Here is a 15,897-nt window from a genome sequence, read left to right on the forward strand (position 1 = left end):
GACACACACACAGACGGACAGACAAACACAGACAGACAGACAGACAGACAGACAGACAGACAGACAGACAGACAGGCAGACAAACACACAGACAGATAGACACACAGACAAAGACAGACAGACAGACAGACAGGCAGGCAGACAGAGACAGACAGACAGACACACAGACAAAGACAGACAGACAGACAGACAGATAAACACACAGACACAGACAGACAGACAGACAGACAGGCAGACAGACAGACACAGACAGATAAACACACAGACAGACACTCACAGATGGACAGGCAGACAGACAAACACAGACAGACAGACAGACAGACAGACAGACAGACACACAGACAGACAGACATACAGACAGACTACTATAATCTACTGTAAATCCATGGTGTAATTGTGTTGCCAGTATTTGGACCGCACGCGCAGTTTAAAGTAAAGTTCGTATACGGTGCGCGGCGAGGCCCAAACCTTATCTTCAAAAACAAAACCGCGAAACGCCTTCACCTCCTCAGTCAGTTCCGGCGGAGCGGCGCACCGTGCAGCGTCCCTCCCTCACTCCCTCACCTCAGAGCGAGAGAGAGAGCGAGAGAGAGAGCGAGAGAGAGAGAGAAGGAGGAGTAGAAGGAGAGGCACAAGAAGAAACAGTGCGCACGACACACACACGCCTTCACTCCCTTCTCTCCCCTCCCGCTCTTCTCCAGCGACTCTCCGGCTCTTGGATGCACCGTCGCCCGGCTCGGTGTCCCCGTTAGCACCGGCTTCCCAGCAGCCATGTCCCGCAGAAAGCAGAGCAACCCGCGGCAGATTAAACGTAAGTGCCTTCCTTTAATTTACTCCTGTTTCATAATTCGGGTTCAGCTCCGTTTATCTCAAACAGAAAAAAAAGTTGGTTTAGAAAGAAATGAAGGAGAAAAGAAAAGCGGACAAGTTGCTGAGAGCTGAGACTCTGTGCTGCTGCTGCTGCTGCTGTTTGTTTATTTGTTTGTTTATTTGTTAGTTTTGTTTTTCCGTGTGGATTAAACCTGCAACACTGTGTTACAGTTCAGTAGTGTGTGAGATCCGGGCATCATTTCAGAGTCCAACAAAGACTTTATTTTATTTTATTTTATTATTTTTATATATTGTTTATATTTATTTATTATTTAATTGTAATATACACTTTAAATAATAAGTATTTATGCTGGAGGAGTTGAAAGCCTAGTGGTCACGTGCTGTGGAGGAAACGTCCTATTTAAATACATTTATAGAATGGAGAACACACACACACACACACACACACACACACACACACACACACACACACAGACACATCATTGGGAGATGAGAAAACTTCAGCGATGATGATGATGATAATGATAATAATAATAATAATAATTATTATTATTATTATTATTATTATTGTATTATATGATAATCAGGAATATAATACAATGACATTTTTAGTATTACTATCATTATTTAATTGTATTATTATTATTATTATTATTATTATTATTATTATTATTATTATTATAAACACTTCATTATGGCAATACAAAAACTGAATAATAATAATATTTTCCTTTTCCTTTAATTATTATTATTATTATTATTATGACCACTACATTTCACATCTGTTTGATTTAGCAAAATCAGTGTAAAACTATTTTCCTTGGTTTTTTATTATTTTTTTTATTTTGTACCGCGATCTTCTAAAACGCTCAGAAACATGACGTAAAACAGCTGAAAGATGTTTAGACTTTTTTCTTTTATCATCATCTGTTTCTTGCAATTAACCTCAGATATGAAATATACAATTAATTGTGTATAAAATGCCTTTTTTAAATTTAATTGAATTAATTTAGTGCGTTAGGCTTGTGATCGAGTGATTGGTGAGATTAGATGCACTTAGATGCTTTTGTCATGTTTGATGTTTGGCCTTAAAGGGAGCGTGTGTGTGTGTGTGTGTGTGTGTGTTTGTGTGTGTTTTATGTGTTCTGGGTTGTTTTGAGGACAGGTTAATCTCTCCCGCAGGACTCCTTGAGTCCTCTGTCCTTTTGCTGATTGTGTTACAGTAGACTTGAAGCTGTAGAAAGTCTATCTGTGTTTGTGTGTGTGTGTGTGTGTGCACGTGTGTGTACTGGTTTGTTTTGAGGGACCGGTTAAACTCTCCCGCAGGACTCCTCGACTCTGTGCTCTCACTGATCGTGTTACAGTAGTCTTGAAGCTGTAGAAGTGTGTGTGTGTGTGTGTGTGTGTGTGTGTGTGTGTGTGTGTGTGTGTGTGTGTGTGTGTGTAAGTTTGCTTCCTACTTCTGTGTTTGCATTCAGACATGCGTACAGTCTGGATTCTGTGCATCAATTTGTTTCACGTAAAACGCATTCGATTTTTTGTGTGAACTGTTGTGTAAAAAAGCTCAAAAGTTAACCTCAGACTCTGAGATTTATTGGACGTGAAGTTCGGTGCTTTACGAATTGACAAGAACAAGGAGTCTGTATGAAATGCTCACAGCACCGACGTGAATCCGGAATACCAGACGGCGAGGACATGCTCTCGATCAGTAACGCTCCAGTCCATCTTTCTGATACGGCTGTGAGCAATTTCACTGTTAAATGTGTTTGGGATGATGAGATGAGGTGTAAAGAATAAAGGGGAGTGCAATGATGTATAGTGGGACTAACACACTCACCCACACACCCACACACACACACACACACACACACACACACACACACACACACACACAGAGTGTACGAGAGTCGTACGGCGTACAAAATCTGAAATAAAGGAGATATAATTTCATAGTAGAGGAAAGTCACCGCTGCAGAATCATCCTGAAGGACGAAAAAGGCCCTGACACCCAGCACCTCATCATCATCATACCCCCCCCCCCCTCTTCACACAACTTTCAGGCCGCCCGTTATCTTCAATTGTGATTTATGCAGCATTTTAATATTTTTGCTTATTCCTATCCCCCCGGGGTGGCTCTCGGAGCGGCGATAAAAAAAGGAGATGGCGAAAGAGCGCCATTAATTTGCTCCGATGGCCGGCGAGATAGAAGGCGATAATGGGAAAGATAGGAGCTGCCAGATATACCATCACAGGCCCCCCGATTATTACCATTAAAATTCCGGGCTGGCAATCTGCAGCCGCCTGATAATTCAGCCCTTCTCCGTTTCCACCACTTTGGATGATAAGGCAAAAAATAGTCACTCAGTGCTCCTTGATTAGCTCGCCTCGGATTTTCCGATAATGGCATGATAAATTATTATTATTTTTTCTCTTTCTCCTTTCGTCACACCTTGATTTTTTTCCCCTTTGCATCTGATTTCTTTACTGTCTCTGACTATTATATCGTATTCATTGCGTGCCACAAATACTACGAATTATTTTTCCGAATACTTATTTTTTTGATTTTTTTTTAGAATGCGAATGGAAAGAGTTTATTTTTATTTGCGTGTTTTACAGGTTTGCAATAAATCGAATAAATTAAAATGATTTTTTTTTTTTGTATGCGCCTGTCTAAATAAAAATTATGATCTATAAACACAGAGACATACACAATTAAAGAACTATATATTTATGTATAGTACTTATATAAATATGTACTAACCCTAGAAAACATTTATATATATTTATGTATGTGCACAGATGATGTCCGAGTTACGATCTTTTTTTGATCGTACAATGACAAGCCGATAAATTTGTCCAAATATTTTAAAGTTCACTCGTATGCTTCATAGCTGCGTATACACTACTGTAAATTATATACTTTAATTTTGTTCAATTATTAACATTATTAACAAATGACAGTATACAACCACATACTGGTCACGATTCTTTAAGACTCCTGCGTAGGCCAGGCCATGTCTCCACTTACAATATATTTCAGTAACGACGTCATGGGAACGCATCTCCATCATGTCAAAATCTGACATTATCCCAATACATGCTATCTTGCAGTGAGTGTGTGTAAGTGTGCAACATCGCCCCCATCGCTTCCGCTACTGTATTGCAGGTCTTTTACAAATGTTATCATCTTCTGCATCAGTTTCTTTGATACTGTTTATTTCAGAAAAAGGCTGCACCCAGATGTGCACAGATGCCAGTTTTAGTCTGTTTTAATCCTGGAAAGCAGCCAAAAACATCAAAGACGCAACACGGATATGTGCGATAGAATGATGAACCCCGGTTTCATCGTTTCATTGAGGGAAAAGAAAGCTATTCCAAGATATTTATTTCCAACCTCATCATTCTTTCCTTTTCATGCAGGAGCGTATGAGGCAGAAGGTCACGAGCATTAGCGTATGAAGGACTTGCACGTGCATGTAGATTTACACTGCAGCACTTCTAAAATCTCAACCCTGATTGGTCGATATGATCTGATCGTCGCTTGATTATTTAATTTATTTTCTTTTTTGTAAGCCAGTGCAGGTCTCAGTATACTTTTACTGGAATGCGTTATTGTTTCTATAGTAAGTGTATTATCTAAGCCTAAATATGAGCAAATAGAGAAAGACATGAGAAAACCTATGAAAGGTGATTGGTTTTCTGTAAGTAGCACATTATTTAATATCGAAGGAGTTTCCAGGGTCAGCAAGTTTTCTGGGAAGCTGTAAGAAAACAGAGGCGTGCAAAGGAGCAGCGGTTGAAACCCAAACATTCTTTCTAAGTGAAATGTATTGATTTTTTTATTTGTTCTACAGAGGCACTAACACTAGAATATTTTAGAATTATAAAATATTTTCGTTTTTTTTTTTTTTATGAATTATGAAGTATAAAGTCGAAAAATAGTCTAGATGTTTGTATGTAAGCATTCGCAGTTCCAAAGGAATTTCCGTTTCTTTCTGTTTCCGGATTCTAAACGTACAGTAACTCATAAAAAGCATGACGTCATCAGTGAACACGCAAACAATTGTAGACTTTAGGAAAGACAAAGAAATGCCTTCAGTATGGCAACATCACACTTGGTAGTGTCTGACTTGTTGTGTAACACACTGTATGGGCAAAAGCTTTGGGACACCTCATTTCATAAGTCATATGGTTCTTCACCAAGCTTCATTTCAACTAGAAGACCCAAACCTGTTCCAGCATGATGATGCCCCTGTGCAAAAACCCCATGAAGATCTGCTTTGAATGGCTGGAAGTGGAAGATCTCCTGCTATAGAGCTCCAACACTATTAAACACCTGTGGGAAGAATGTGAAGACTGACTGCCCCCCAGACCTCCTCACCTCACCTACATCAGTACCTGACTTTACTCACACCCTCGTGTCTGCATGAGCACAAAATCTCCACAACCACACTCCAAAATCGAACATTATCCGAGAAGAATGAAAGGAATTATAACAACAAATGAGGCTAAATGTGGAAGGTGTCCACAAGATTTTTCCTTATACTGTATATCTCATGATGTTCTGCGCTTGGCACATGTAAACGCTTTATTCATTTATTAAACAATTGTTAAAAAGATTACTACATATTTGCATATATTTCGGATAAATGTATCGCGGATATCAGCAATAATTTGATATTCGATAAAACCAAACGTTTTTGATCTCTCGGATTATTTACTCAACCAGAAAGAATACAGAATTGCTTCATTATACTTTAATTATCTGTTGGTACGATCTATTTTTTTTATTTATTTGTTTTTGTTTTTAAACTCTCAATAATCAGGCGAAAGGTCCCGGAATTCTGTAATATGAATAATAATTAATTTTTTTGGGTATAATTTTTTAATATTTTTCTGCATTATTATGGTTTTTATTGTATTATAATAGTAATAAATTAATAAATCATTTTAGATCAAATTCTACAGTTTGGGTTTAAAATCATTATAATTAGCCAATAATAATGATAATAATAATAGTCATAATAATTATAATAATAATGCAAATATCTATTTACACACACGTATATGTGGATCGTGGTATAATCATTTGGAAAAGTTAGAAAGTCCCCAGATTTTCCCCCAATTTTTTAAACACAACACATTCACACACACACACACACACACACACACACACACACACACACACACACACACACACACACACACGGAAGTTCTTAATGCTCTATCACTATCAATTTCCAGCGATGCTCAGAACTGTGTGTACTGTAGATGATGGAAGAGCCAGGTGCAGTGCAGTAGTGCAGTAGTGCAGTGCAGTAGTGCAACGCAGTGTGAGCCCCTCTCTCGTGGTAATGGCGTGTGTAATAATCCGTCACTCTGACTTCATAGAGTCCGCGCTGTAACACACGAGCCGATGATGTCACGCCAGAGCGCAGCCGGGCCTGTCAGCTCACACTCACATCTCTGCATGGGATTTATCACACACAACTCCAAACGCCACTGCCAGAGTGTGTTGCTGACTCGGCTGCCAACGTGTCATTTTGTAGGGGTGTGTGTGAGTGTGTTTAAGATGCTTATTGTAATGGATGGGTTCCTATGTCAGAGCGGGTGGCACAATTCTGTGTGTGTGTGTGTGTGTGTGTGTGTGTGTGTGTGTGTGTGTGTGTGTGTGTGTGTGTGTGTGTTTGTGGTTAAGACGCTTATTATAATGGATGGATTCCTACGTCAAACGGATGTCATAACAGTGTGTGTGCGTGCACGTGTGTGTGTATGTTTAAGATGCTTATTGTAATGGATTGGATGTCAGGGTGGCATGATAGTGCTTGTGTGTGTGTGTGTGTGTGTGTGTGTGTGTGTGTGTGTGTGTGTGTGTGTGTGTGTGTGTGTGTGTGTGTGTGTGTAAGTGACTCATCCTAATAAACTGCAGGACTGACATCATTTTCAAATCGATTAAACTGTTTTATTTTAAAAATTATTTTCTTCCTGCAATTTAATTTATTATCAGTTAAATGTATTTGTAGCCCAAAGTGCATCTGTGTATTTATAATAATATTTAGGCATCAGGATATACAGACCTACTTACAAAATGACAGCAATATACAATAGCCCAAGTGTTAAAAATATGTAAAAAAAAATAAATAAATAAATATATATATATATATATATATATATATATATATATATATATATATATATATATACTGGATTGTGATTGGGTAGAAGTTTAGGTGTGATTTCAGAGAACACACAGGAATTCCTGAATTCACTGCTTCTACACAATTGTAAATCCTAATTTGTTAATCAAAAATGATAAATAAATGGCAAACTGTACATATATATTTATTTTTTATTTAATTATTTAAATAAATTTTTCTCAGTTCTTTTTAAATTGTTGATATTTTGTTAATATAAAAAAGCAAACACTGTTTTTGCATTCAATATATTTAGTATAACTATACAATAAACATGTAATAAATAAATAAAAACCAGTAAATAAAAAAATCAAGAAATAAAATGTTAGCAAGTTTGTTATTAGTTAAAGATAACAATTTCTTTTTTTTTTTTTTTTTTTAAACTTAACACTACTCCCAGAGAAGTGTATGGTGACTTGATTGAGCTTGATATTTTAACACAATATTGATATGTCATAATGTGTGAGCATTGCGATTGGATGAATTACTGAAATAAATCTGATTGGCTGGAGCAGAGGCAGTGCTTTGTGGAACCAGCTACACTTAACCAATGGGAGAAATGCGTCAGTAGTCCAAAAAAGAAATGTTATATGGGATGGGTAAACAAAAAGTTATGCACAAAGATATTTCTGGAACCACTTACAGTGACCACTGTAAATGTTTTGGGTTGTGCTCCCCTGATTATTTGTGAATGTTGTGTATTTCTTCGCAGCCCCATATTTCCAAATTGAGGTTACGAAATATGTTTTTTCCAAACAAAATGAACAAAGATGATGTGCATCGATTTCAACATCTGGTCCTCTGTGAAAGTGGCTCTCGTTCAACCAGAGATCGTGCTGAAGTGGCGCTTCCTACACCGCCAATGAGTCTCCCATCTCCATTTACGTCGCACCGAGTGCACTCGCTTCCCGGTGGCATCTGCTGACACCCAGCACGGGCTCAGCTCTCGCTCGGGGGAAAGCAGCGTCTCCCTCAGCGTCTGTGCGCTCGACAGGCCGCCATATTATCCCATGCAAATGAGCTATGCAAATGAGCTATGCAAATGCGAAGCCGAGCGCTATCAAGACAATTTGTCATTTTTTTATCTCACCCGCCTATTCATTTGAGATTATTTGTTTTTATTGTTATTATTATCGCCGGGCGCCTGCTCTGCAGTGACGGCACGTCCGGTCGGAAAAACCCGAACGCTCGTGAGCGGCGTGTTATATAGGGGACGGTGTCAGGCACGCAGCTGGAAAAATTCAACGCCTGGTAGAAATATGTCTGCAATGTGCTTTTTTTTTTTTCTTCCTTAAAAAAAAAAGCAGAGGGCGATGGGCAGTGGGCACTGCTTTCAAAAAGGTGATCGAGGTCACTTCCGGCCATAGTTTCCACTTTATCTTCCTTTTTCCTGAATTCGGCTGTAAAGAATCCCGTGAGTCAGAATCCTCTCACAATATATCCCCCAGCTCTATTTATAGCCCCTGCCTCCGTTTGCCCATCAAAGACTTTTCATAAGCATCTAACACGCTCGCAACACTCCCCAAAGCATTCAGATTCACGTTACTCCTAAGTAATGCTGATTGCTAACATCGTGAATACAGCTGTACGGATTCTGATGTGCTTTCTGAACATCCCATTCCACATTTAGTCGCCATTTGCTGGTGTATAAACCTCCACTCGTCTGGAAAGATGCTTCACTAGATTTTGTGGAGATGATCATTCACACCACAAGGGTGGTGGTATAGTCAGGTGCTGATGTAGGTGAGGTGAGGAGGCCTGGGGGTGCAGTCAGTGTTCCAATTTATTTGTTGGAATTCATTAAAGTTGGAGAAATGTATATAACTCGTATCATATACAAACATAAATAAACATAAACCATTTTGCAAACTAAGACAGATTTTCGGAAAAATCACATTTTTTTCTTAAGTTTTTGTATAATATTTATGTAATTTACTTGAACACTCACCAAGATGGGCATTTTTTGGACATTATTTTGTGTGCAGGATTCAAGAAATGACGTGTGTTGTGTTATGGAGGAATGTGCAGTGCATGTAGGGGGCGTGGTCTCAATAAGGGTAGACGTTCTACTGAAATTGCATTAAATCTGGTTGTTTTAACTAAGATCACCCAGTTCATTCCGATTAATTCTTGTTAATTCCCAGATATTCCTGTTAATTCCCATTGAAAGTTTCCAGTTTGGAAAATGCCTGGATTTTTGCAACCCTGGTAGGTATGAGGTCAGAGCTCTATGGTTACATTAAATCTTCCACTCCAACCCATGTAAAGCATATTTTCATAAAGCTGTGCTATTTTCATGTTGGAACATGTTTAGGTCTAGTTTAAGTGAAGGGAAAACGTAATGCTACGACATCCTATTTTTTTGTGGTTTAGGAAGAACCACATACGGCTGGAAAACTCTGGTGTCCACATACTTTTCTTCATATAGTGGATGTAGGGTTTGTAACGCATTATAAAGCGAGTAGCAGCCCGATGTGTCTGTTATTTATTATTCATTGCTCTGTTCATAACAACAGTTCACCATCTTCTACATGCTGACGATCATGCGCTCGTCCAACCAGACAGTCATCAGCAGAAGACATGTATATCATGCAAGTAAAGGTCAAGAGCTTCAGGTAATGTTCACATCTAGTGTTGGAGGCGATAATAATAAACTGACAGGAAAGCAGTAACTAAAAATAGCCACTCTGTACACGTGTGATGAGTAGAAAAGCAACTAAGAACACACAAAACATCGATGTTGTACAGGATCTGGGAGAAGAAGTTTTCGTTCGGGTCAACCAAGAACAGGATTCTGAAAGCTACAGTGGGACGGACTAGAAGAAAATGTTTTCTTACTGTTTTCGTACTATTGCTGGACATGAAGGATCTAAAAAAAATCTTGACTGTTGATGTTTGTGTTTTTTTTGCTCGAACTGCATTCTCTGATTTTTTTTTTAGAACAAATCAAATGTAATGCAGTGGCTTTACATAATTCCCACATGCACAAGGCCGGTTTTCAACTTCTCTGATGTTTCAGAGACTAGGACCTCCACTCACTCGAGTGTTCTCAGGCCTCACACAGCACCCAACCACGTGAGCCGTAATAGTCATTTCCTCAGCCCAGGACTCGGAGGACGTTTTTGTTTTGCTCTAGGCTTTGATGTTTTGTTTGGCTGCGACTTTGACGTCTCGGACTGGAACAAAGGAAACTGGTGCGTTTGCATGTCGGTGGCACCCGCTGTGTGAAAGCTTGTTACACCAAAACACTGTACACTGTACAGGGAGGTTGTAGCTTATTTGGACTTCGGATCCGAAGGTCATGAGTTCAAATCCCAGCCACGCCAAGCTGTCACTCCTGAGTCCCTAAACAAGGCTCTTAACCCCTTAGATGCTTAGTTGTGAAGTGTATGAGATAAAAGTCACTCTCGATAAGGGCATCTGCCATATGTCATAAACGTAAATAGAGTATGACAGCGCTCAGGCATAACATTATGACAACCTGCCTGTTATTGTGTTGGTCTCCTTTTTGCTTCCAAAACAATCCTGATTCGTCATTAACATCAATGCATCAATGACCCTGTCTCCGGTTTACCACTGTTCCTTCCTTGGAGTACTTTTGATAGATACTGAGCACTGCAGATCGGGGAACAGCCAACAAGAGCTGCAGTTTTGGAGATGCTCTGACCCAGTCGTCTAGACGTCACAATTTGTCCCTCGTCAAACTCGCTCAAATCTTTACGCTCGCCCGTTTTTCCCCGCTTCTAACACGTCAACTTCGAGGGCAGAATGTTCACTTGCTGCCTCCTACCAACTAACAGGTGCCATGATGGAAAGAGAAAGAGTTTTCTTCAAATTCTTGCCAGTCCTGTGATAGTCAGAAGTTCGCAACATCATAAGTGGCAAAGATGTAAATGTAAACTTTGGATTGTCCGTCTCTGTTTGCCGAGGCTTTGGCTTCATTTCTCAACCTCCCCAACCATAAGTACGCGATTGTCCAGATCAAACCGCACAACCGCGTTCAAGAATCCCCGTTTAAGCACGTGATATCAGCGACCCGGCTTGCCGCCGGCACCAATTGACTTTCAGCATTCACGGTTTAACAGCCTCGTCTCGCGCTCCGGCCGATCGATATTGGTATTAATTAATCAGCGCTATCGGGGCGCTAGAGTGGACTTCTGTGATCGCCATGGCAACTTCATCTCTCGGGTCAAAAGAAGTTTATCTTATCTTGCGGGCAAACTGCTTAGGAATCTAGCTTACACTCCCCGAGATCATCGATTGCTGTTTTTCTGTTGCGCTCTCATCACCCCATCGTTGTTTTTACCAAAAAATAAAGAGATCACAACAGAGATCTGAGTGCGATTTAAATATCGACGTTAGAGGAAAAGGCCTGGAGTGGAGCTCCGGCTCAAGTACGTCCTTTTAAAAGCAGAACAAAGTGCAGATTGCTGGAGTGTAATCTCCAGGAAAGAAGCGCCGCTGTGTTGTTCTGTGGAATATGTGACGTGACATGTCGTATTTGAGAATATTGACAAAATGAAAGATTGTCTGAATCCGATTTACAGCTAAATGTTTCGGGACATGTGACCATTCCGTTCTTGATTTAGTCCTCCACTCTTCTGCAGTCTTTCCATTAGATTTCGGAGCATGATTTTGGGGATCATTCAGCTACAAGAACATTAGTGAGATCAGGGACAGATGTTTGGTGAGGAGTCCAGTTTATCCAAAAGGGCTCATTGGGGTTTGAGGTCAGGGCTCATTGTGTGTTTATAAAAGTACACAGTGTAGAGTGTTTTTTTATTACAATGTTGATTAAATATGAGTCTCGCATTTGATACTTTGCTTGGGTTCCATTGCGTTTACTTCAGATGTTCTTCACGTCGAGTTTTGCTATGGTGTGAATGAGTGTAAGAAAATGTGTGTGTGAATGAGTGAGAGAGAGAATGGATGAGTGTGTGAATGAGTTGGTAACTAAATGAGTGTGAGAAGGAATGTTTTTAAATAAAGGTGTGAATGAGTGAGCGATTTAATGAGAGAGAGAATGAACGTGTGAACGAGTAAATAATTCAACAAGTAAGAGAATGAATGAGTGAGTAATTGAATGGTGTGAGTAAGACAATAAATACGTTTGTAAATAAGTGTGTGAATGAGTGAGTAATTAATGAGTGAGAGAATGGATGAGTGTGTGAATGAGTGAATACTTGAATGAGTGAGAGAATGGATGAGTGTGTGAATGAGTGAGTGAGTAATTAATAAATGAGAGAAAGGATGAGTGTGTGAATGAGTGAATAATTGAATGAGTGAGAGAATGGATGAGTGTGTGAATGAGTGAGTAATTAATAAATGAGAGAAAGGATGAGTGTGTGAATGAGTGAATAATTGAATGAATGAGAGAATGGATGAGTGTGTGAATGAGTGTGTAATTTAATGGGTGCGAGTAAGAGAATGGAATGAGTGTGTAATTGAATGACTAAGGGGATGAGTATGTCTACGCACAGCCCCATGATAGTTTGACATCCCATCCCGGATGTATTCTTGCCTTCCAGCCAGAATTCCCATCATCCACCAATCATCCACCACGTCCTTGTCCAGCACTTACTAAGGATGAATGAATGGAATGACGTATAAAGAAAATGTATGAACGCAAAACTCCACTGCAAAACTCCATCATTAACCTCAGACTCATATTGCTACAAATTTGGCAATTATATATGTGACGATATGAGACGAGGTACTGGGCGGAGTTTACTTCATAAAAAAAAAACAAAAAAAACCCAGTATCAAACTGTATGTTGCAACTCGTAATTTCACTCCTCTGACTAGGAATCCCGGCTTGGTAACTTGTGTCTCCTTAACCAACATGTGATCCCATCAAAATGGCTGCCTACAGCATGAACAGTATTATGCAGTTCACTGTCTCAACAATGCAAATACACATCACTCATGCTAGCAAGAACCTAGCTAACGTACTTCTGAGGTTTCTGTTCGAATACGTAAATCAATAAAACAAATATATACGTGAAACTGAAAACTGAAACTGTTCGTTGAAAACCCACGTCGTCACTAAGATGCTCCAAATTTCACATACTAACGTTAATACATAGAACATAGAAGCTCAAATGGTTTTTTTTTTGTGTGATTAAATAATATTTTTTTTGCATTAAAGCAGTTTCTCTATATTGTAGTTTCTCAGTAAAAACAAACGAAAGACTCCTTGGTGAATAATGTACGAGATAAAACACTCCTGGTAACCACACCAAAGCGAGTCCGCTTCTCTTTCTCTCACTGTCTGTCTCTCCGACATCATCATATCCCTCATCGTCCTCAGAGCACAAGAGAAGACTTTTTCTTCCCCCTCTCCCGCTGCTTCTCTGCCTCGGGGACACACTCGCCTCGTTTAACATTGCGAGTTCGGCCCCAGCCGAATGGAGAGCGAGCGAAAGAGGGTAGACGCATAAACACACACACACACACACACACACACACACACACACACACACACACACACACACACACACCAGCACCAATTCAATCATTACACTTGCACATCCACCTTTCACCTTGCCCAGGCTGTGCAGATGCGACTCAATTAAGCGTGTTTGGTTAGCCTACAATGCACGCGGTCAGTGCGCGCGCGCGCGTGTGTGTGTGTGTTTATCGGCCATTTTTATCAACCGCAATCTTTGCATGAAATGAATATGGATATTGGGTCCTGGGCTGATTTGGCTCATGACTTCTTACACACGCATGTTCACACACACACACACACACACACGCGCGCGCACACACACACGCACACACGCACGCACACACAGTGACAAAGGAATACATGCCAGCTCAAACGATACAGTATGATTCCGTACAATTGTAAGAATTGTACATTTGTTATGAAAATATTATTTAATATTTTTATTATAGATTTCTGTCAAATAGTGTGATCATATTTAAAAAAATAATAATTTCAGAGCACTCAGACGCTTTTCCCACGTTCTTTTAAGATGTCGAAAGAACATAAAATCACATTAGAGGGGATTTAGTGTGCTGTCACTGAACACGACACAGGAGTTATTGCATCATACAACAAAAGAGCTAATCAGGTGCCGGTATGCAAATGTAGGACACTTTAGGTGTTTCCAGGTGCGTATAGCGCGGGGTTTCAAGAGCATTTACATTTTTTTACTTTTAGGAATTTTTTTAAGACTGGAAATTTTTTTTTGTTTTTTTTGCAAGAGACAGACTATTGCTAACTTTCCATTAGAGTTTGTAATGTACTACTAGCACTACTAATACTAATAATCGTACATTGGCACACAGTGCAAATAAAAAAAATATATATATATTTTTACATTTATTTTCCACCCAATACATTTTCAAGTAGAATTTCTTTTTAAGATATTTTAGAAAATCCTGCACAATTGTGTAGCTTCAACTTCGTGGTAAACCACATACTGGACAGACGCTCCTCACTTTACAAACTTTCGCCGATACGAACAAACCCGTCCTCAAAGTAAAATTTGTTCGGAGTCGGAAAACTTTAAAACGGAGGAGAGCACCCGCTAGCTAGGACTCGGTGAATAAAATGTTTTAATTAATTTTCGTTTTTTTATTATTAATCTTTTTTTTTATTTTTTTTTTTTATTACTTAATACAAAATATTTCGATTTGTTTTAGTATTTTTATTGTTTATTCGACAGTATTTGTATTTAGCTTTTACATCATTAGGAGATATGCGAAGTCAATAACGAACAAAGTAACAACCTACGGACAAACTCGTGGTACGAACGGTCGTTCGGAACGTAATTCGTTCGTGAGGTGAGAAACGCCTGCGTAAGTGGAAAAGCCAGGTGTCCCAATACTTTTGGCCACAGACCGTGCGTTCCGTTTTAAAAATTCCGAATGAAAGCTTGAAAGTTTTCCATTTTTCACAACTTTTTGAACAAATCCAAATGACATCACCCAGATGATGACGATGTGAATTTTAACTGGGGGGGCACTATGGCACACACACACACACACACACACACACACACACACACACACACACACACACACAGATAGGTGCTGCAGGAGGATTAAACAGGCAGCCTCTCAGCTTGGATTTGTATTTAAGACTGCATTTTAACACCAGGCTGGAAAATCTCACGTGACAAAGCATCAGCATTTTTTTTTTTACGTCATTTTCTTTGCTTCAGCACGGGGAATTTGGAACGCTCCGCCAGATCATCACAGCAGCACGGAATAAACAAGGAAACGCATCAAGGACAAGGTGCTGTTTAAAATCACTAATACACTTACTGTTTATGGCCAAAAGTATTGGGGACACCTGTTACAAAAACTGCTACAAGAAAAGACAAACAACTGTATAGGAGGTCTTTGAATTTAAACTGTTCCAGCATGATGATGCCCCTGTGCACAAAGCCAGCTCCATGAAGATCTGCTTTCCATTGGTTGAAGTGGATCTTGAGTGGCCTGCTATTGAGCTCAACCTTACTAAACTTTGAAATTGACATTTTTAAAATTTTGACTGAACCCCAGGCCTCCTCACCTCACCTACATCAGTACCTGGTATTATTAAAGTCCTTGTGGGTGAAAGAGCACAAAAGAACGAGCACGTCAGTTTTTTCAAGTTCTTATCTTAAGGTCACGTGTCCACAAATTTTTGTTCATATAGTGTAGCTACAGTTAAAGTTGTGCCGTGGAGCACTTTTTTTAATGTCACTGAGAAAACCCAAATCTCTCCATCTAATTAAAATGCTCAGCTTTACCTCACTGACACTGGAGACTCCTTCCTGCTACGGTGACCTTGTATTTGATCCTATTTATGGATTTTGCGTGACGCCGTTTCGCGTTAACACTCGAAACTAGTGTGCCAGCTGCTGTTCTAGAAAGT

General features: G+C 39.6%; 1 protein-coding gene across 1 annotated transcript in view; it reads left to right on the top strand.

The window, feature by feature from the left end:
• The first annotated feature begins 497 nt into the window (after positions 1-497).
• zfpm2a (zinc finger protein, FOG family member 2a) overlaps positions 498-15,897 on the top strand; it is a 167,007-nt gene continuing 151,607 nt past the window's right edge. The window contains exon 1 of the mRNA XM_083529853.1: positions 498-811. Coding sequence (XP_083385979.1) covers positions 772-811 — 40 coding nt within the window. The 5' untranslated portion in view covers positions 498-771. The remainder of the gene's footprint in view (positions 812-15,897) is intronic.

The sequence above is a fragment of the Silurus aristotelis genome (assembly GCF_946808225.1).
Source record: "Silurus aristotelis genome assembly, chromosome: 25".
Taxonomy (NCBI): Eukaryota; Metazoa; Chordata; class Actinopteri; order Siluriformes; family Siluridae; genus Silurus; species Silurus aristotelis.